Source organism: Pleurodeles waltl, chromosome 8, assembly GCF_031143425.1.
Source record: "Pleurodeles waltl isolate 20211129_DDA chromosome 8, aPleWal1.hap1.20221129, whole genome shotgun sequence".
In the NCBI taxonomy this organism is placed as follows: domain Eukaryota; kingdom Metazoa; phylum Chordata; class Amphibia; order Caudata; family Salamandridae; genus Pleurodeles; species Pleurodeles waltl.
Window position 1 is genome coordinate 1,326,176,108 of NC_090447.1, and position 21,327 is coordinate 1,326,197,434.

At 43.3% G+C, this 21,327-nt stretch overlaps 1 protein-coding gene across 2 annotated transcripts in view; it reads left to right on the forward strand.

The window, feature by feature from the left end:
• The window catches only part of C8H11orf65 (chromosome 8 C11orf65 homolog), a 269,451-nt gene that overhangs the window by 93,349 nt on the left and 154,775 nt on the right, over positions 1–21,327 (forward strand). For both annotated transcript variants that reach the window (XM_069202320.1, XM_069202318.1), the window contains exon 6: positions 5,047–5,180. In XM_069202320.1, coding sequence (XP_069058421.1) covers positions 5,047–5,180 — 134 coding nt within the window. The remainder of the gene's footprint in view (positions 1–5,046; positions 5,181–21,327) is intronic.

A 21,327-nucleotide genomic window follows, 5' to 3' on the forward strand; every position in this document is an offset into this window, starting at 1 on the left:
ACCGCTTTTAGAAAGTGGGCAGTTTCTTGCTTAACCATTCTGTGCCTCTGCCGGTCTGTGGAATACACGTCTAGGTCAGGATGACAGACTGTTTGTGCATTCACTCTAGACAGTCACACACAGGGAGCTGAGGTGTGCCCTGCATATCCTGATTGGTCTTCCTCAGCTAAAGTTTTGGGAGGAGCTGACACTTTGACCTCCATAGGGCTATGTCTGTCCTTACACAAAGCAGTATCCAGCACCCAGTGGTGTGTCTGGGGCCAGGACAGGAAAGGCAGAGTCTTGTGCACTACAAAGAGTTTTCTTTGCGTTTGCCTACTTCGAAGGCAGAAAGGGGTATGAGTACTGGACCTCTGACCCCACAAAGTTCGAACACTTCTGGACTGAAGACACTCTGCCAGGAAGAAGAGTTGGATGCCACAGGGGGGAATGCCACTCTGCCTGTTGCTTTGTTGTGCTGGCCTGCTGCTTGCTGCTTCTGTCCTGGGAGAGAAAGGACTAGACTTTGCTTTCTACATCCTGCTTTTCAAGGTTCTCCAAGGGCTTGAACTGAGCTTGCCCCCTGTTAAAAAGTCTCAGGGACATCAAAGTCTTCAGCTACCGGTGCCTGGGGTTCTGCTGAGAGTCCTGGCTTGTTGCTCGGTGCCAACGCCGGTCACTGGGCCCTTGGAAGTGGAAGCTGGGCACCTGAAGGAGAAAATCCATGCACTGATGCAGCAGAAAAAACCAACGCAGTGCCTGTCCCACGGCTGAAGAATCGACGTAGAGCCTGTCTCATTGCTGAAGATTCGACGCAGCGCCTGTTTCCCTGCAGCTCCATCAATACAGTATGTCAGGATTTTCCACGCATTGTCCTCTTGGGGACAATTTCTCCTCGACCCCGCACCACAGTAAGGAATCAAGGCTGCATGTACGGAATTCAACACATCACCTTTTCTGTGAGGAAAGAATAAAAGAATAGATGCATCACCTCCCCTGCCAGTAAGGAACCGACGCATCGCCCCTCCTGCGAGGAAAGAATCGACGCATCACCTCCCCTGCACAGTAAGGAACCGATGCACCACTTTGCTATTTGGTGCCTCACCTCTCCTGCGGCCCGCATTGTCTTTGTTTTTGACACATCCCAGGTACTGTATGTTAAAAGGATACAACTATTTATTCCTATGGATCAAGACTCTTTTAAATCTTTAAAAAGTGATTTTTAGTCGTTTTGGTCTTGTTTCATTTATTTAGATAAATATTGGCTATTTTTCTAAACTGGTGTGGAGTCCTTTCGTAGTGTTTTCACTGTTACTGTGCGTGTGTGTGTGTTTGTGTTTGTGTGCACAATTACTTACACATTGCCTCGGAGATAAGCCCGACTGCTCCTACCAAGCTACCAAGGGGGTGAGCAGGGGTTATCTTAGCTGTATTGCTCACTTACCCTGACAAGAGTGAGGGTACCTACTTTGACAGGGTGCACACCACTGCTAACTGGAGGCCCTTTTTCTAACATGGCTCAAAACTGTCTAGGATGTCACAGGAAAGGGCAGGCCTGGTGTCCGATTCCTTGGTGTGCGCAGTAGGCAGGGCCCTTTGAAGTGCAAGTAGGGCAGGCTACAGCTCCTCCCCAGCCATCTTGTCAGGAAGACCCACTCCTCTCACACCTAAGGCTCTTTTGTCCCCATGTTTAATAATACACAACCCAGGGCAGGTAAACCATTCACAGGTGTGTGACTGTAGACACTACAGGAAGTCACATTTGGTTTAGGCAGAAAAAGTCCATCTTTCTAAAAGTAACATTTTCCAAACAGTAACGTAAAATCAGAATTTACAATTAATGAGGTTTTGAAATTACAGTTCATTTGAGTGGAACAGCAGTTCGATGTTTTCATGTTCCTTTTTTGGGACTCCTCACCCTGACTAGGACCTGGACATATGATGTGTTTAAGATTCTTTGAGTGTGTATAATACTCGCTGTTTTGAGAAGCCTGAGAAGCTGGGCAAGAAAATCCCTGAAAGATGAGCTGGGGAAAAGAACTAAAATTCCCATCTCCCTTGTGGTTACATCAGCAGTAGTGACCTTTGATCCTGAATATGAAAGGAGTGTGTGGTGGGTACCAGACATGTCAGTTTTTGGAAGCAAGTGAAGTCCGAAAGCACACTCATGGTTGGATAGAAGGAAATTAAATCTCCCAAAGGCTCTTTTGAGTGCGTGAATTTAGCTGACGCGCACTGCAGAACATGACACTGGCAACAGAACAGAGGTTAAATCAGGAAGGAATATCTCAGCTAACATCGCTCTAAATTCTTCCTTCACAGGAGTGACCTGTAGTTACATAATGAGTACTTGCTATGTCAGCAATCCTGCAGGTTCCAGACTAGGAGGCTAATGATCTGAACTGCATCCAACCAAAAGGATAAAATTTTGTGAAGTGCATTGATAACACTCTTTGAAGGCTCCAAGATTCTACATTGAAAATAAGGATTGCATACATGAATAGGCACAATTACCAGAGTTACATGAGGTAACCACCTAGGTTATTACAAAAATTAAAACAAAATATAGTATCCATGTCACAAACTAAGATCCCTATAGTAATGATTGTCCACTTTTCAGTCCCACAAGTGAAAGGTTTAAGTGACTTCCCATCTCTTAATCAGCTATGCTGCCCTGAAGGGTAGAGTGGGATGTGTGATGCATCTCTTTTTAAAACTGGCTTATTTTAAAGAATCAGTGTCCAAGACTGCCTTGTCATTCCATTTCTAATTCAGTATCCTACTTCAAAATTTCCTGCCCTGAGGGAGATTGCGTAGAAAAATTACCAAAAAGTGTTTTTCCACAGATAGATTTTCTAGTTATAATAACAGCCCAAAGACCAGCTCAAAAGGCAATCTATAAACTGGCATCCTTCATATGTGGGATAAAGTACCGCCCACTGTACATTACAGGGATATTGCAACTCACAGAGGATGTCTTTGACCAGGTAGAGGAACAAGGTTGAAGGCCAAATTCCTCTAAAAGGTCATGGAATACCACAGTGACCTGCAATATGCTTTTTACATTTGGCAGAGGGTATTTATTTCTGCTATTACATGGCCACACCATCATTCTATGCACAAAAGTAAAGGCCCTGCAGAAGGTCGAAACGTGTTGGCGTTTATAAGTTGGTTTGGGGAAGATTTGCTCTGTTTTGGCAGAAGGCCCGTTTAGTAAGTACTACTGATTGACAGGTACAAAGAAGGGTATCTGCTTGAAACTCCACTCCCCATCCCTTAGGGTCCATTGATCTTTCATCCAGAAAATAGTGGCTGGATATACATTTATATATGTTGTGGTCAATTGTATGTGTGTATAATAGACACTTTTGCATGTATTCCATTGTGATAATGTTTTCTTTTGGGTTAAGTAATTTTGTTTCTTTTCTTAAGTAAGTGCTGTGTCAAATGGATATATGTATGTTTTACTGTTATTGGCTCATAATTTGTGATTCATTTAGGCATCCACTCTGGAATAATTGAAAGACGGACAAATGAAGTGTGTTTAGGAACGGAAATAGTCAAAGTTAAAATAAGTAATTTGTTAATTTCTTTCGGATTTGATACGAAGTATATGAAACATTGGGTCCATTTATTGTTGATGGGGTTACATAATGTTCTGAGCCTTTACATTATTCTGCTCCCCAGAATCCTTAACTGCACACAAATCCTGTTTTATGAAGGAACTTTATAGACGTGCTATTTTCCCAAATTGTAACTTAATATCTGAATTTACCATTAAAGAGGATTTTGCATTACAATTAATCTGAGTGGAAACAGCAGTTCTCTGTCTGGTCCCAATATTAAGTTATCATTTACTATCTGTAATAAGGTAACCCATTGTTAGTCTATGGGAGAGTTAGCCTTACCACTGTGAAAAACAACTTTAGGAGTATCTCACTGCCAGAACATGTAAAACATAAACCCACATGTCCTTCTTTTTACCCTACACAATGAGCTTTTTGGGCAAACCTTAGGGGTGACTTCAAAGTATTAAAAAGGAAGGTTTAGGTCTGGCAAAAGGTCTATCTTGCCAGGTCGAAAGGATTGTTTAAAACTGCATTTGAGGCTGCAGTGGCAGGCCTGAGACATGTTTTGCAAACTGCTTTAGTGGGTGGCGCAATGAGTGTTGCATTTCACTAGTAGCATTTAATTTACAGGCACTTAGTACATATGGTACCATATAATAGGGATGTATAAGTAAACAAAGTGCACCAATAAGGTGTAGGCTAGTTTTGCTGTGTTTAAAAGGGAGAGCGCAAGCACTTTACCACTAATTAGCTGGGGGTAAGTGCACAGAGTCTTAAAAGCTAACAAAAACGGGTTAAGGGAAGGAAGGCAAAAATCCGGAGTGACCCTGCACAGAGGGACTGGTCCAACAGGTGACCACAAACCTGAGCTTTGCTAAGTGTATACATCATATGTAAGAAATCTTTGAAATGTACATAGTCATTGATGCTATGGTATGTGTTTTTTATGTTCAATTCAGAAAAACTGAAAATAAACATTAAAAAAATATCGACCAATTCCTTTTCTTAGGAAATATAGTAAGCACATCTGTTTGTAATTTCCATTTACTGGAGATGCTTCATTTCTTTTGAAGTAGGTGGTGTTGCTAACAATGTGTGTTTTATTCATGCAATTTATCTTTTATAATCTTTTTGTATGTGTTTCAGCATTTTAGTTTTGGGATTGTTATTTCTAGTACTAGCTATACTTTTAGGTATTTTATTTTTATTGATAATCTATTTAGGTATTATGTCTCTCATACCATTACATCCAACTAGTTGGCCAGTATAGAAATCATCAGGTTTCTATGTTACATTTTGAGCAGTAATTACATTTAATGCTTGAGTTTACAAAAATGCCTATAGTTGGATAGATCATTATTGCCTATTTCCTGCAGAAGCCTTGGCTGATTTTACACGTTTATAATTGCCTTGGATTTGTGTGAAAACTTGATGCGGTGTGAATGTAATATTTGGAGGTTTCTAAAAATCCGTTTAAACCCATCATATTTCTCGTTAGCCATTGAACAAACTGGAAAAAAATACTTTTGATGACACAAATAAGAAAATGGAATTTCACTACTCCAAGCTGATGAGACGACAAGAAGTTGAAAAAAGAAACAAACGAATGAAAATTCAATGGATGAAGAAAATGTGGGTTTATTCAATTTCCAAAGTGTAGTTGTGAGTATGATTTTGTGAAATGTTTAAGTAATAGGAACAAATACGCTGTACCCTATATTCTATTTTACATACTGCCATCCACTGAAAAAACTAATTTCTCTTTACCCAAGCCTTCATCTCCTACAATAAGGATTGCTGAATTAAGCAATCTCTTTGAAGGTGTCTGATTGGGTTTTGAGACCTGTTATAAGTTAATTCACTGAATTTCATCTTTAAAATGCATGCATGTTTCTGGCATTGTGAACATGCTTGCGAAATGTACAGTTGAATCATATTTCATAAAACAGCAAAAGTCAACAAACATAACACACTCTATTGCTTCTTGTTTGAACACTAAATGATAGAAAAGCCATTGTGAAACAGTGGTTCTTGTTATGGAGCACTTGTTGGCCTTCATAGGTAAGTGAGTAGAGGGGCTTAAAAAATGTGTACAATATTGATAGTAAGATTGTTAGTAGACCCTACAGTTGGTGATGGTGTTAGTGGATAGAAAGAGGGCAGAGAAAAATGACCGAAAGTATGAGTTTTGCCACAAATAGGTTTTCTAGTAACAATAAATCTGAGATTATGAACAGCCCAAAGAGCAGCCCAAAAGGCTCAAAAGTCATTCTGTGAACTGGCATGCTTCATATATGGGATAAAGCACCCCTCTACAGTACATTGCAAGGATATTGCAAGTCACAGAGGAGTTCTGTGACCCAATAGAGGAACAAAACTGAAGGTTAGAATCCTCTAAAAATTCATGGAACATCACAGTGACCTGCAATATGCTTTTTACGTTTGGCAGAGAGTATCTTATTTCTTTTAACACATGGTCACACCATCAGTCTACCTACAAATTACTTAAACCTTTGCTTTTTTCTCTTCTTTACAGAAGAGATAGTGTGGATGCAGACATGAAGAATAGAAGCAGAATCTGTAGTGGAAAATTAAACATGCCAAAATGCAGTTAGTAATATGTTGCAAAAATATATTAGAATCAGTTTAACGTAAATCAGATTTAAAGCTGCTGTTGCTCAGATTTATTGAAACTTGCAGAGAAATGTTATCTTTCCTCTAAAGACCTATAAGCATGATGTCTGAAGTAGATGCTAGAACAGCTCCCTTCTGGACCAAATATGTTCACTCCCTAATAAAATGAATTGGCCTCTTCTGGCGCTTATGTCAAGGTAAGCTTCTAGACATAACAGTACCCCTTACAAAAATGCTTGGGATGGCTGATGAAGCAAAAGAGTCAGGGTCCCTTATCTCTCCGGAGATCAACTGATAGCATTGACTTGTGCAGTCATGTCCAGTTTGCCGTTGATGATTATTCTGAGATTGCCGGCATGGGTGCTGGGCGTGGGTCCAAGTTTGGCCAACCTCCAGGTGAAGTCCCATGTTGAGGTGTTCTTGTCAAATGTCACTACTTTCATTAAATATCTCCTGCAGATGATAAACAGATCAGAAGAATGAAAAGCCAGTTTTCAATGTTTAAGCTGTATTTGCAATGATGCTTCATTATTGGCATTTCTCCTCGGCTGCTGGTTCTGGCAGAAGGCACTATGATATCACAACTCAACTGTAATAACTTATTAAAGTTGAGCACCTTCATCATTTCATTATTACAGGTGACCAGAAAGGTCATACTCAACTGTAATAATGAAATTGGGGATGGGCATTTATACAGAAATTGCAGACTCAGATTGTTGCACTGGGTTCTACTCCAGCAGTACGCCTGGATTTTTTTTGCTTCTCTGATAACCTGTTTTTTGGACATTTTACTGTGAATATGCTTCACTACCGATGTCTCACCCACGGTAATCACATCGTAAAAGGACTGCATGTGTTTACCGCCAGTGTCCGCCTTTTAACATAAGGCTTCTGTGTAGGAAGCTGGCTCTGTATATACTAGGCCAAAATGAGGTATAGTGTGCACAGAGTCCAGGGGTTCCCCAGAAGCTCAACAGAGGCTAAAGTAGATAATACTAATGCTTTCTTTTGTGGCAGTGTCGTCAAGCAGTTAGGCTTAGCAGATGGTAGTGCAAAGCATTTGTTGTACACACAGTCAAGAAATGAGGCACACACTCAATGACTAACTTCAGGCCAATTGTTTTATATAGTAAACATATATTTGTTGGGTGCAGAAGTCAAAGTTGGTGTAGGGTTTACAATGGAATCCTATGAGGACTGGGGCTGCTCGGTAGAAAGCAGATTGCAGGTAAGTACTGCGGTTCCAGGTCTGGGGGGTTTAGGTCAGCACTGCGGGGGCCACAGGATCACACCAAACATACACTCTCAACGGCACAAGGGCAGCTGGGTGCAGGGTACAAACAGAGCTAGGCACCCAATGCTTTTCAGTAGGGGGGCACAAGGGGTCACAAAAGATGCTGCAGGTTGGGTCCATGGGATCAGTTCCAGAAAACCAAAGGCTGGACAGGTAGGAGAGGCGCCAGCTGGACATTGTTGGACCATCAGTCAGAATCCCCAAGGCCAGAGGGCTGCAGGTGCAGGGTCTCCTTGGATGACGGGTATCTTTGTTGGATCTTGTCATGGTCAGGGGGGGTCCTCTGGATTCAGGCTGCAGACGTCGTTGTGTTGGCCAGGAGGGGCTAATTTAGGGTGGACTCAAGTTTGGAATCGCCTGGGGACCTTCTCTGGACTGGTGGGACACCTGGACTCTGGCCGTGGGCGTCGGGTGCAGAGTGGGCAGGGCTTGTGCATCTGGGGCAGTTCTGGAGCCCTGAGGGTTTAGTTAGGTTGCTAGTCCTGCAGGATGCGTTGCCTTCTTGGAGCAGGGGTGTTTGAAGCTGCAGAGTTTGAAGCTGCAGACAGGCCGGTAGGGCTGGGGCCAAGTCATTTGTCGTCAGGAGTCGTCTCTGCTGGGTCGGCTTGGCAGTCCTTCTTCTTTATTCTTGAGGTCGCCGTGAATCTGGTGAGAAAGGTTCAGGGGTGCCCCTAAATACTAGGGGTCAGAGGCCAGTAGCCAATGGCTACTGTCCCTGAGGGCGGCTACACCCTTCCTGTGTCCACTCCCTTTGAGGAAGGGGACATATTCCTATCCCTATTGGTCCCACTCCTCCAAACCAAGATGGAGGATTCTGCAAGGAGTGGGGGCACTTCAGCTCTGGACACCTTAGGGATGATTCCAGCTAAAGTGAGCACTCCTTTTTTTTCTCTAATTTTCACGCCAGACCTGCTGGAAAAAGTGGGGCTAGGTCCAGGGGGCGGGCATCTCCACTAGCTGGAGTTCCTTGGGGCACTGTAATAGAAGGCCTGAGCCTTTGAAGTTCACTGCCTAGTGTTACAGTTCCTGCAGGGGGGAGGTGTGAAGCACCTCCTCCCAGGGCAGGCTTTGTTTCTGGCACCAGAGAGCACAAAGGCTCTCACCCCATGGGGTCATAAACTTGTCTGTTAGTGACAGGCTGGCACAGACTGGTCAGTCCTGCAGTAAAGGGTTGGGTAGAATACAGGGGCATCTCAAAGATGCCCACTGTGTGCATTGTACAATAAATCTAACAGTGGCATCAGTGGGGGTTTATTGTGCTGAGGCGTTTGATACCAAACTTCTCAGCCTTCAGTTGAAGGCATCGGGGAGCTGTGGAGTTCGTAATGACAAACTCCCAGCCAGTGTACTTAATATGGCACAATGCACTTACAATGTCCAAGATTGGACCTAGACACTGTAGGGACATACTGCTCATACAGCTATGCCCTCACCTGTGGTATAGTGCACCCTGCCTTAGGGCTGTAAGGCCTGCAAGAGGGGCGACTTACCTATGCCACAGGCAGTGGTTTGTGGGCATGCCATGTCAAATTTGTCTTTCTGTCTCCACCAGCACACACAATCTGAAATGACCGTGTGCATGTGCTTGATGAGGGGTACCTTAGGGTGGCACAATACATGCTGCAGCCCTTAGGGACCCTCCCTAGTCACAGAGCCCTTGGTACCGCTAGTATCTTTTACAAGGGACGTAGCTGTGTGCCAGGGGTGGGCCTGTTGTGGAACAATGGTACTGTTTAGAGAAAAAACACTGGTTAGCAGGATCCCAGAACACACTCAAGTTAGCATCATTATCGGGCAAAAAATGTGGGGGGCGGAGGTAACCATGCCAAAAGGGACACTTTCCTACACTCTGTGACACTGCAAGGTTAAAGGGTACCTGGCTGGTTACATGTGAACACATGTGCACACACGTGTCTTCACATGGGAGACTACTGTTGTGCGCAGCCGGGTAACAGTGCGCAGTTAGCTTTGCACAATGGGGACTCTGCAGACATAGATATTCATCTGGGATAGTGTACACTGGGAAAGTCAGTGTGCTTTACTGTATTAACTGTAGTGACACTTCATTATACACATAGGAAGTTAACTGCCTTAGAGTGTAGTTTCCCTTCCCCTTGGCCTACAGAGACCATTGGCGTCTTGTATTAGAAGGCAACCTGTGTGAGTAAACCAAATGTGTAACTTCCAAAATGTTGTCTGTACATCTTGTGGGTCATTCAGAGATAACATATTTTCCTAGCTCAGCATCAGAGCTCAGGCCCGTTGTCCCCCTTCTGTGTCCAGTAATTACATTTTCTCCAGCAGCAGGAAGAAAGGCCACCCCACACAAAAGGAGCAGTTAGCACACATTATCCTAGGTCCTGTGGAAGAAAGGGGTGGGACCAAATACTCTGTATCAATCACCCAGCTGTCACACTGCACCAGGGATGGGCCTACCCAAACCCACTGAACAATGGGGAGTGCCTAGATAACTGGAGCCAAACCACCAGGTGGCCAGATTTGAAATTCTAGTGTCCCTGGCAGTGATGTCAGGGAGAGGTGGAACAGAGACTCCAGGAGCCAGTGTGATCAGTGGCTCCTGGATGACTCCATTTTGGATTGTCCCAACATGCTATGCAGGAAGGTTGGGACAGGGGTGGAGAGGTGATGTGGCACCCCACAATTGGTTATGGGTGCCTGTCTTCTGGAACCTTCCTCTCCCGTATATAAACTCTTTCACAAGGGGAAGCCTTTCTCTTGCCTGTGGATTATCTGCCTGCTTCACTGCTGGATCTTGGGACTGCCATAGAGAACTCAGGACTCAGGTCTCTGTCCAGTTGACCCCAGAACCAGTGGGTCTCCCCAAGAGTCAGTGAGGCTGGCCCCCTTACTCCCTCTGAGGACCAGTTGAGGGAAGCCCCAGCCTTTTCTGCTACCACCAACAAAGCTGCAAAGGAGAACTTGTGCAGGGATCCAGGAGGACCAACTTTTGGAGGATTGTACAATTTCAGAGGTGAGGAGTGTTGTTTCATCTACCCCTGTTGGATAGACCTCACCTCTAGAAGTAAAATGAGCCCAAGCTCGTCATAATCTTCCCAACAGGGCCAGAGTTATTGCATTTTAAAGTTTGGCAACCTTTGACCTTTATCTCTCGGCGACAAAGCGCACGGGGCTCCGCCACCGTTTCACCTCTTACCGTAGGTATGGCGCAGCATTGATTTGATTAGATTGGGTCCCCACCCTCCGACTCTCTTATGAGCCAGGCACCCCATTCCCCAGGTGGTCTTATTTAAAAAAGTGAACAGGGACCCCATCCCCAGGGGCCCCCGAAGCACAGGACTTTATGGGGGAGCTCAGTTGCCCCAGCTCCCATTGCAGTGGGCGTGCCCCACTCCCTGTGCCTGTGCCTGTGCCTGTACCTGTGTCTGGGGAGAGCGGTGGCCACTGCACAAACCGGGATCCCTGCTGGGAGAAGAGCTGCCGGCATCTATGGGCACCGAAAGAGATGCTGCCTGTGCGGGGAGCTGGCAAGGACAGCCAGGGGTGGGCTCTCTGAGGAATCATGAGGGGGTGTTCTTGTGGGACTGGGCACCCCCTGAAACACTGCAACAAAAGAACAAAACAAAAGAAAAAGCAGTAGGCTCCGCAGGAGAGCAGGTACTATAACATTCACTTTTTCCAGAGACTCACCCCATAAGGCTTTGCGGGGCACTTTGTTTTGTTTACCTTTTCACCCATATCTCAGCCGGTGGCGGTCCTATGTGATGAGACTACCACCAAATTGTTAGGCATGACATGCTCTTTCTCCTCAGGTCATCTTCTGAGGCCCCAACCTAAGTTGGGGGAGGGGGATTGGGGGCTGGGGTAAAATCATCACCTTTCTTACTGTTCAATGCATTTTCAAGCTCTCTCGTGGCTAGAGCTTTTGCTCTATAGCTGGGATTAGTTTGATCTCTAGGGGCCTTATGTATGATAATATTTCAGAAGGCCTGAAGGGCCTAAAATGTGTAATGCACTATGCCCTGTAAGGGCTGATTGTATGGTTTTACTGTAATTTTATGTCAAGACAGAAGGCTAGCATTATGCATTATCCTTTTATTCACCACTTCTGTGCAGCTCCTTTAAAGACTTATAGAATCCAAATGAAGTCACAATAACAAAGAACCATAACAGCTCATATAACTCCATAACAACAGTCCTCTTCCTCTTTTGTTTGCTGCTTCTGTGCAGATAAGTATACTCTAATTTTATCTATGAATATTTTTTAGTATTTGACTTGTGTTGTAATTGAATGAAAATTGGTAGTTTCAGAAGGTTTAAAAGTGTATTCCCAATTTTTGGGTAAATGTAGTGTTTTATTGTTCATTTATGTCGTTTAGTTATAGTGGGGTATCAAGAAATGTAGCTGGTTTTGTATGTGTGTAAACGTGGGAAATGTTTAGGATTAAAATTACAAAGAATAAAAATACAGTAGTTTAAGTGTTTTACCTTTCTTAATGTGAAGGGGTTAACTGTAACGGTTGTATTTTCATTAGCGTGGCCTGCTCGCGAGCGGGCACACGTTCAGAAATTGAACAATGCTGCATACGCCTCTCAATCATTGGTAACAGGTGCAGCACGCGATCTGCGAGGACAGGCTGGAGCGTGCGGTGCTCTTGATGCAGCGGCAGGCCGGAGCGTGCAGTACGCTGAATACAGTGTGTACAGGCCCGTACAACTAATAGAATCTTTGAGTCTATTTTTTTAAAGGAAATTGAGCACATTTTGTCGACGGGTGACACTAGCACGTCACATTGCGATCGTTGCTCAGCAACGCCCTGAAAACATAACGGAAAGGCAGTTGTGAGGAACAAATGCATTTTTTTCGACGAAAGAAGGAAAAGTGGACGGTATAGGAAATTTAGAAAGGGAATAAAAATAAAAGGACATAGAATAATTTTTAAAGTTATATGAAAATAAATTTAATATAAAAAAAGGAAAACCAAGAAAATGGCAGAAGAAATAGATGTATCAGACAAGGATACTCAGGAAGAGGAGATAAGAAGATTAATTTCAAAGGAAGTTAGGGAAACAGTGAAAACAACATTAAATAATTTTTGGAAGGAATGTAATAAAGGTAGGTTAGTAGAGTAGGATTTATATTGGTCTTTTTCAGATGATAGAAACAGAGGAAAGAGGGGCAGGCGGAAAATGTTTAAATAAGAGAAAGCATTTAAGAGAAGAGGAATATGAAAGGGAATGTCCAGAATTTAAAAAGAAGTTGGTTTCAGGTGTCCTAAGTGGCACAATGGAAAGACAGGACAACCCTGCAAAGGATATGGATGGTAAATCTGTCTGGGATGATAAGAAATATTCAGATAAGTTGGATGAATACATTCTGTATATGAGTAATGATAATGAAATGGTTGAGATTAATATACTAGATAAAACAGTGAAAGAACAGAGAAAAGAGGTGAAGGATCCTTTGGGACATGCTCTATTTGAGCCATCTGATGTGAAGCATCCACGTAGTGCAGAATGGTGGCCTATGCGTCGTGTTGCAGAGTACATGAAGCAAAAAATAAGGAGAAATGTTATGAGGGCTGAATATTCACACCCAGTTATTGGGGAGAAAGAATACATGACTCCAAACCTGATCTGGATTTGATTACATACTTGTTTAAACTCGGCCGAGATCCAAGGAAGGGTTTGGAAAGATCATTAAAGCAGTGTGAAGATAGACTCCTAGATGTGTTGGGGCCATTAGCCAGGATTTTTGTTATGGTAGAGGACTCTTATGTGAAAGGAACAGATCTAGATATTAATTTGTTGAGGGGATGGAGCCAAAGAGCAATTTGTTTTTTGGGGAAATGCTAACGCAGGGCTCATTGTTAAGAGAAGAAGGGAGATATTGTTAAGAATAAGCCCAAAATTGGGAGAATTGGCAAGGAAAGAAACATCTGAGGAGACTAAAGGTCTACTTTTTGGGGAAGGAATGATAAAGGCTTTGAGCAAGTATGTACATACTTTTACGGCCTTAGATAAGGCTCATTCATCAATGAGTAAAGTGTTTAGAGATGGGAATTTATATGGTAGGGCCGTAAGAAGGGGCCAATCTTTTGCCTGTACATTCCACAAGGGCCCGAGCGGTTTTGGGCGAGGATCCTATCGGAGTAGTTTTTCATCAAATTCATTCTACCTGCAAAAATTAAGAGGCGTTAGAGGCAGAACAGGTCGTGGACGGAGCCAAATTACCAACTCAGGATCTCAGTCGGGACAGAGTGAGTATGAGGATTGGAATTGTTTTTTCCCTGGGAGGAGTTGCAGGAAGATAAAAAATGTTTGTAGACAATTAAAAGAAAATAACAAAAGATGGCTGGGTTCTAGAACAGTGAAAGGTTATATTATAGATTTTCAGGAGACTCCACATCAGGACTTAGAACCCAGAGAAATATGTTTTCAAAAGGAAGTAAGAGAAGTTGTGAGAAAGGAAATTTATGGTATGTTGGAAAAAGGTGCAATTGTAAAAATTGGAGAAAAAGAAAGAGTGTTTGTGAGTACTTTGTTGTGGAAAAAAAGAACAGAGGTTGGAGACCGGTGATAAACTTGAGAAGTTTAGACAGGTATGTGGTGTACAGACATTTCAAAATGGAAGGCATACATCTTCTGAGGGATATTCTTCAGGAACAGGACTGGTTAGCAAAAATAGATCTGAAGGACACGTATTTTATGATTCCCATGGGAAGACAGAGTCAGAAGTTTTTACAGTTCATGTGGGAAGGACAACGGTTCCAATTCACTTGTCTTCCTTTTGATCTGTCTTCGGCACCTTGGTGTTTTATAAATATAATGACATCAGTAGTAGGTTTTTTGAGAGAAAGGGGAGTGAGATTGATTATCTATTTGGACGACATTTTAAATATGAGTCAGGAGAGTTCTTTACTATTGGAACATTTGAGGTTGAGCATGAGTATTCTAAACGATCTGGGTTTTATAATAAACCAGGAGATGTCAGTTCTTACACTGTCTTGAAGGATGGGATTTTTGGAGATTGTGATAGATACAGAGAAAGTTCAATTACAATTGCCAGAGCGAAAGATTTCTCTAATAAAAAGGGAGATAAAGAGCGTTTTGAGGAAGAAAAACATTATTTCAGGGATCAATTGAGAGGATGTTCAACCCTTCTGAAAAAGGACCACATTTCAGCAGTAACCTACATAAACAAGTTAGGTGGCAGTAGGGGAGTTTTGCATGGAACAAGAAATACAGGGAACAACACAATACTTACCAGGGGAAGTGAATACAGGAGTAGACTGGGGTTCCCGCTATAAATGGGATTATAGCGAATGTAAGATCATGCCTCAAGTTTTTCAAGAACTAGAGAGAATCTGGGGACCACTAGAAATAGATCTCTTTGCTTCTTGGTTAATGAATCAGTTGGAGAATTATGAGAGTCGGCGTCCAGATCCGTGGGCAAAAGCAGTGGATGCATTCAGTCTAGAATGGAGCAAGTTTCTAGGTTATGCTTTTCCTCCTTTCTGTATGATTCAGAGAGTAGTTACGCAGGTGAGAACACAAAAATGTCAGTTGGTGTTAGTGACTCCATTTTGGACTACTCAGGTGTGGTTTCCTTCTGTTATGGAGCTGGCAGTAGAGGCTCAAATTTTAATAAAAGCAAGCAAGGGTCTTTTGACGGACGTAAACGATCAAGAACATCCTTTGGTAGAATCAGGGATGCTCACCCTTCTAGTTTGGAGGATTTCAGGTAAGATGAGCGTTTCAGAAAACTATCTGGAGAGGCTTCAGAGTTATTATATAAGTCATGGGGTCGAGGAACAAGGAGAAGGTATAAGAGTTCATGGAAGGCATGGGTATGTTGGTGCACCAAGAGGAATTTGTCGTGGAAGCAGGTGAAGTTATGATAGCTAATTTCTTAGCATAAATGTTCAAGAAGGGTTTAGGTTATAGAACAACATATTTTGTTAGATCTGCAGTTGCAGCAGGACATTGTTTGGTTGATGGTTCTTCAATAGGGGGGAATACATTGATATGTAGAATTATGAAAGGGATGAGATTGAAAAGACCACCAAAAAATAAATATACTACTTTATGGGATGTTAGGTTGATATTTGATTTGTTTAGAAAATGGCCATTGAATAAATATTTGACGAACAAACAGTTGTCATGGAAAGTTGCAACTTTATTGTGTATGATTTCTTTTAAAAGAGTTTCTGATGTAAAAGCTCTAGAGTTATCAAGTGAGTTTTATTTGAGGTAAGAAATAGAACAAAACCAATGACAGAAAATATATTTTATCCAAGGTTGATGAACATCTAGATTTGTGCATAGTAAGGTGTATAAAAAAGTATGAGAATAGGATGTGTGAGTTTAGATTGGAAGGAACAAATCAGCTTTTGATTTCGTATGTAAGACCATACAGAGCGGTATCTACAGCTACGATTGCTAGATGGGTGAAGAATGTGATGGATGAGGCTGGTATAAATTTGAAAATGTTTACAGTTCATTTTGTAAGGGGAGCTATGGCTTCGAAGACTTTCTGAAGGGGTGGAAGGTTAGAAGAAATTATCAAAGCAGCTGATTGGTCTAGTGACAAGATGTGTAGGAAATTCTATTTCAAACCAATTGAACAATAGCAGTTTTTGCAGTTTAAGCTTTAAACATGCATAATGCTAGCCTCTTGTCTTAAAATAAAATGGCTATTCTCAGAGGTTTACTGTATAGAGAATCAGGATTTTATTAAAGACAAGGAGGCTAGCATTATCCCTCTGCTCCCACCCATGCAAGATTTTAAGGATTCGCGTATATTAAAAATATTAGAGAATAATACAATAATATGAGAAGTGTTAACTTTTTTGGTTTCAGGTTAGCACTTTCATGTTGAGTTAGTATTTAAGTTGTTTTTATATTTTTCTAGACATATGAGAAGATAGAAGGCTTATCCTTGAAGCGAGGGAAATTTGAAGAAGGTGAAGAAGGAGGTTGACGATTTTGAGAAAACAAGAGGAAGAGGACTTTTGTTATGGAGTTATATGGGCTGTTATGCTTCTTTGTTATTGTGACTTCATTTGTATTCTATAAGTCTTTAAAGGAGCTGCACAGAAGTGGTGAATGAAAGGATAATGCATAATGCTAGCCTCCTTGTCTTTAACAAAATCCTGATTCTCTATACAGTAAACCTCTGGGAATCACCATTCTTTTCAAGTGGTATGTCCTGTAGGGGCTGAAGGTATGGTTGCACTGCAATGTTTTTCATCATGCTGTTTTCATGTGGTTACGCTGTCTAGGGGCTGAAAGTATAGTTACATTGCAGTGCTTTTCACCATGCTGTTATTACTGTGATGCCTTATAGAGGCTGTTCCGACTAATATAGGGCCTGATTCTAACTCTGGAGGACGGTGTTAAACCGTCCCAAAAGTGGCGGATATACCACCTACCGTATTACGAGTTCCATAGGATATAATGGACTCGTAATACGGTAGGTGGTATATCCGCCACTTTTGGGACGGTTTAACACCATCCTCCAAAGTTAGAATCAGGCCCATAGTCTAATGGCAAGTATATGAAAGAATGCACAAACACAATGTTTATTTCTGATAAATGTTTTTATTGGGTTTTCATGATCATTGCCTGTGTTTACTGATGCATCCTTCTCACACTAAAGATGATGATTCATGCCAGAGTAATATTACACAATGGCTGTTGAAACTCATTTAATATGTCTGGGTGACCCCTCTATGGGTTCACCATTGACTACACAGTGTCGTCTAGGGCATGTTCCATCTACCAATGTATATTTGCTAATTATTGTGTAGAATTTAGTAGTGCTAGCGTAATAAATGTACTTCTGTTTGACTGGACAATCATTTATTGACTGTTATTATTGCATGTCAGTTACTGGTGATTACTACCCACACCACCTTTTATGAGTAGGTCTTAAACTGCTCCGCCACGCTAGCCTGTAAAAGTCAAACGCTACAATGGGGTGTTGGGTTCCCACTGAGGACAACTGAGGAACTATTACTTGTGCTGGCCACACAACTAATAACCCAGTTACCTATGTATTAAATAATCACTGTGTCCTCCCTTGGTTCCGAATATGAACTTTTGGAATTCTAAATAGGTACAAATGGGTTGGTATCAGAATTGTGAATTGTGGAAGCACACACAGTTATCTCTTCAAATAGGTAGAAGGAGGTCCTTAAATGGAAAGCCTAATGAACAAGGCAGACTCCCACATTTGGAATAAAATAAAATGGGCATGAATCAGAGGAATGTACAGTGCAAGGGAGTGAAGAGTAATTAACACACAATTACAAAATCAATAGTTGTTTAGTCAGTTTGGCTGAACTCACTGAGTCTCTAACATCATTCCAGTAGTCAGAAACCTACTAATTGTAAGGTTTCTCACAGAAATAACAACTTTTTAGGAAGTCACAAAAATTCCCAGGAGTACTCATGGAAACACAGGGAAATGTGCAAGGCTGGCAGTCCACAGTAGTAGGTTTGACAGAAGGTGCATCAGACATCCCATCACCCATCAGACAAGAATAGACATCACTGAATCTCCTATCAGCCATCTGCACAGGAAGTGACATCACTGGATTTTCCATTATCCATCAGCATAAGAAGTGATTTTACTGGATTTCCCATTATCCATCTGCAAATGAAGTGGCATCAATGGCTTCCCTCCATAACAATCTTTAAACAAAGAAGCCAAGCAAGAGGACTTAATTTCCCACCAAAACAGGAAGTGACATCATTGGATCTCCTATCATTCATCTGCACAAAAAGTGACATCACTGGATTTCTTGTCATCCATCTGCACAGGAAGTGACATTTGTTTCCCACTAAAATCATCTTTTAAAAGAAGAAGCCCAACAAGAGGGCTTTATTTGTCATCACCGATCAGCACAGGAAGTGCCCTCACTGGTTTCTGGTCCACGACACCCTGTGCTCCACCGGCCTCCCAGGACCTACCTAATGGCAGCTGCAACACAGATGCACATCAAAAACGCTACTGGTGCGCCAAAGGTGTGCCAAAAGCAAGCCTGTCCAGGCCAGTTCACACCTGGACCACTCTCAGCACCAGGAACCCTAGTTCTCTTCTCACCCACTGCTAGTCTACTCCTCTCCTTTGCATTCTGAACCCCAGCACCAGCTCGACGCACTGCTGCCAAACCGCAACACACAACATAGAAGGAGCATTAACATGCACCTCCTGCAAGTTCTCATGCACTATTCCACTCCTTAGCCCCACTACTCCTGCTCCAACAGCACCCTACTCACTGACACAAACCAGACACCCGCTCAAGCTCATGCAGACTAATCACCACCTACACAACATGCCATACTCTCATCCATCTTCCTCAACACCCGCTCGCTCTCCAAACCCAGCATGGTGATGTGCAACCAACTGCACAGCCACACTCCAGACCTGATCTTCCTCACAGAAGCATGGCTTAACCCATCCTCTGCACCCAACATTGCTTTAGCCATCCTCGTCGGCTTCAAGATTGCCAGGCAAGACTGTCACCACAAGCCCGGAGGTGGAGTCACCATCCTATTCAAAGATACCATCAGCTGCACCACCTATACAGACACCCGCACCAGCTACATGGACCATCTCATGTTCAAGATGCGCATTACAGCCAACTTCTCCCTGGGCCAAACCATTATATACAGACCACCAGGGCCCGCATCAATTTCACCAGTGGCATCATGGACTTTGTTGCATCCTTAATCATCAACACCAGCACCTTCATTCTTCTTGGAGACCTTAACTTTCACCTACAAGAATGCATCTGCCCACACTCTACAGCTCTTTTAGAATACCTTGCAAATCTTGGTCTCGCCCAACATATTACGGAACCCACCCACAATACTGTACACCTTTTGGACCTGATTTTCTCCTCAGTATCACAGTGGACAAGCCAGCAACTATGGCCTCAACAAACTATACTCTTATCAAGTTTAGCATCCCCCTCCTGCACCACCACAGACCTACCACCACCGGAACCACACACCATAGCTAGAGAAGCATCAAAGAAGAAGAGTGGGCTTCTGCATTTCTGCACATGGCCAAAGCACACCAGCAACTTGCTAAAAACCATCAAGAACCTCAGCAGCTGGATCACCGCATGAGCCAACATCCTGGCGTACCTCAAAAGCAACCCAGAGGCAAGAGCCCAACCACAGGTCAGTTGGTACATAGAGGAACTCCAACTGATGAAACACCACTGTAAGTAACTGGAGTGCAAATGGAGAACAAGTCAAGACATCATAGAGAACAACATCGTCAAATCAGCACTAAGACAGTTCTGCCAGCAGATAAGGAACACCAAGTGCACAACTCTTGCAGATCGCATCTATGCCTGCACTTAGCATTAGCAGCAAGGAAATCTTTGCCATCATCAAAGATTTAACTGTGCCTCCTGCCCCTCAAGCATCATCATCCTCTCACAAGACCTTTGCAACAAGATCTCGGAATTGCTCTGTAACAAAATCACTTCTATATACAGTATTTTCGACCCTCAACTGGACCCAGTCACTGTCACAACCCAGCTTCCCATCACAGCCAAAGAACAAATTCAGACCTTGTGGCCAGCCATCACAACCATCAAAATTGCTGCTACCATGATGACCATACACTCTTGGGGGCCCCATCTGATCCTTGCCCCCACCATGCCTTCACCAAAGGACTCCTACCTATTAGTGAAGAACTAACACCCATCCTCACTGCCTCCACTGACTCAGCCACGTACCTGGACACCTAGAAACATGCCACCGCCATGCCCCGGCTCACAAAAACCATCAGTTGATCGAGCCATGCTTTCCAATTACAGACTACTTTCCCTCCTACCATACACAGCAAAGGTCTTAAAGAAATTAAACAATTGGCACCTCACGACCACCTCAGCAACCGCCATCTTTTCAATGCCACATGATACTTGACAGACGAGACATAGCAGCCCTTATTCTCATAGACCTCTCTGCAGCATTGGACTTCGTCTCACACATCCTCCCCATCAGGTGCCTGCAGGAGATCCGCAACCAAGGACCCACTGCTGCCTGGATCCGCTTTGTCTTAATGGATAGAACACAAGCTGTTGGTCTGTTACCTTACTCCTTGGAAGCCCGCAAACTCACCTGCCTCAAGGTTTATCGCTCAGCCCCACCCTCTTCAACACATACATGAATCTTCGGGGGGTATCTACTGTCGGTGCTGGGGTACCTGATGAAGGGCACCATAGCCTGTCCTGCCCTAAGTCACCATCTGAATCCTCTTTGGAATCATTGCCGTCTACAGGATTTGTCGACGTCTGAGGATAACTCATCCACCATGAGGACTCATGGATCAGGGGTGTTAGATGACTCCTCTTCAAAAGAAGAGGTGTGATAAAAAAATGCAGTCTTGAGCCGTTTAGAAGAGTCGAGGTCAACCTCCACGTGTGTATGTTTCTCCTTCACCTTAGAGGGGCCTAGGCCTGTCTGCCCCAGAGTTTGTAGGACCATGGATGGTCCAGTTTAGTCTTCTTTTCTGGGGAGAGATTCTAAGCACTTCTGGGGCAGTTGCATAAGTCTCTTCTCAAGGGGGAACATGGCTTCTGAAACACCTTTGTGTCATGACATCTACCGCCTCGCTGAAAGCATCATCCAGTGGAAGGTAGGAGACATATTCCTCCATGTAGGTGTCTTCAGACCTCTGCATGGTATATGGTATTTTAGTGTAGGGGGTGTGCAGGAGATTTTATCAAGCCACAGGGACTCAATTAGAGGTCCATATGCCCAGGGACACCTCACGTCCTATAGGTTCTGAAAGGCCAGGGTAGCCATCTATGTAGTGTGCAAAGCTAGGGACCCAGTGCAGGGGGT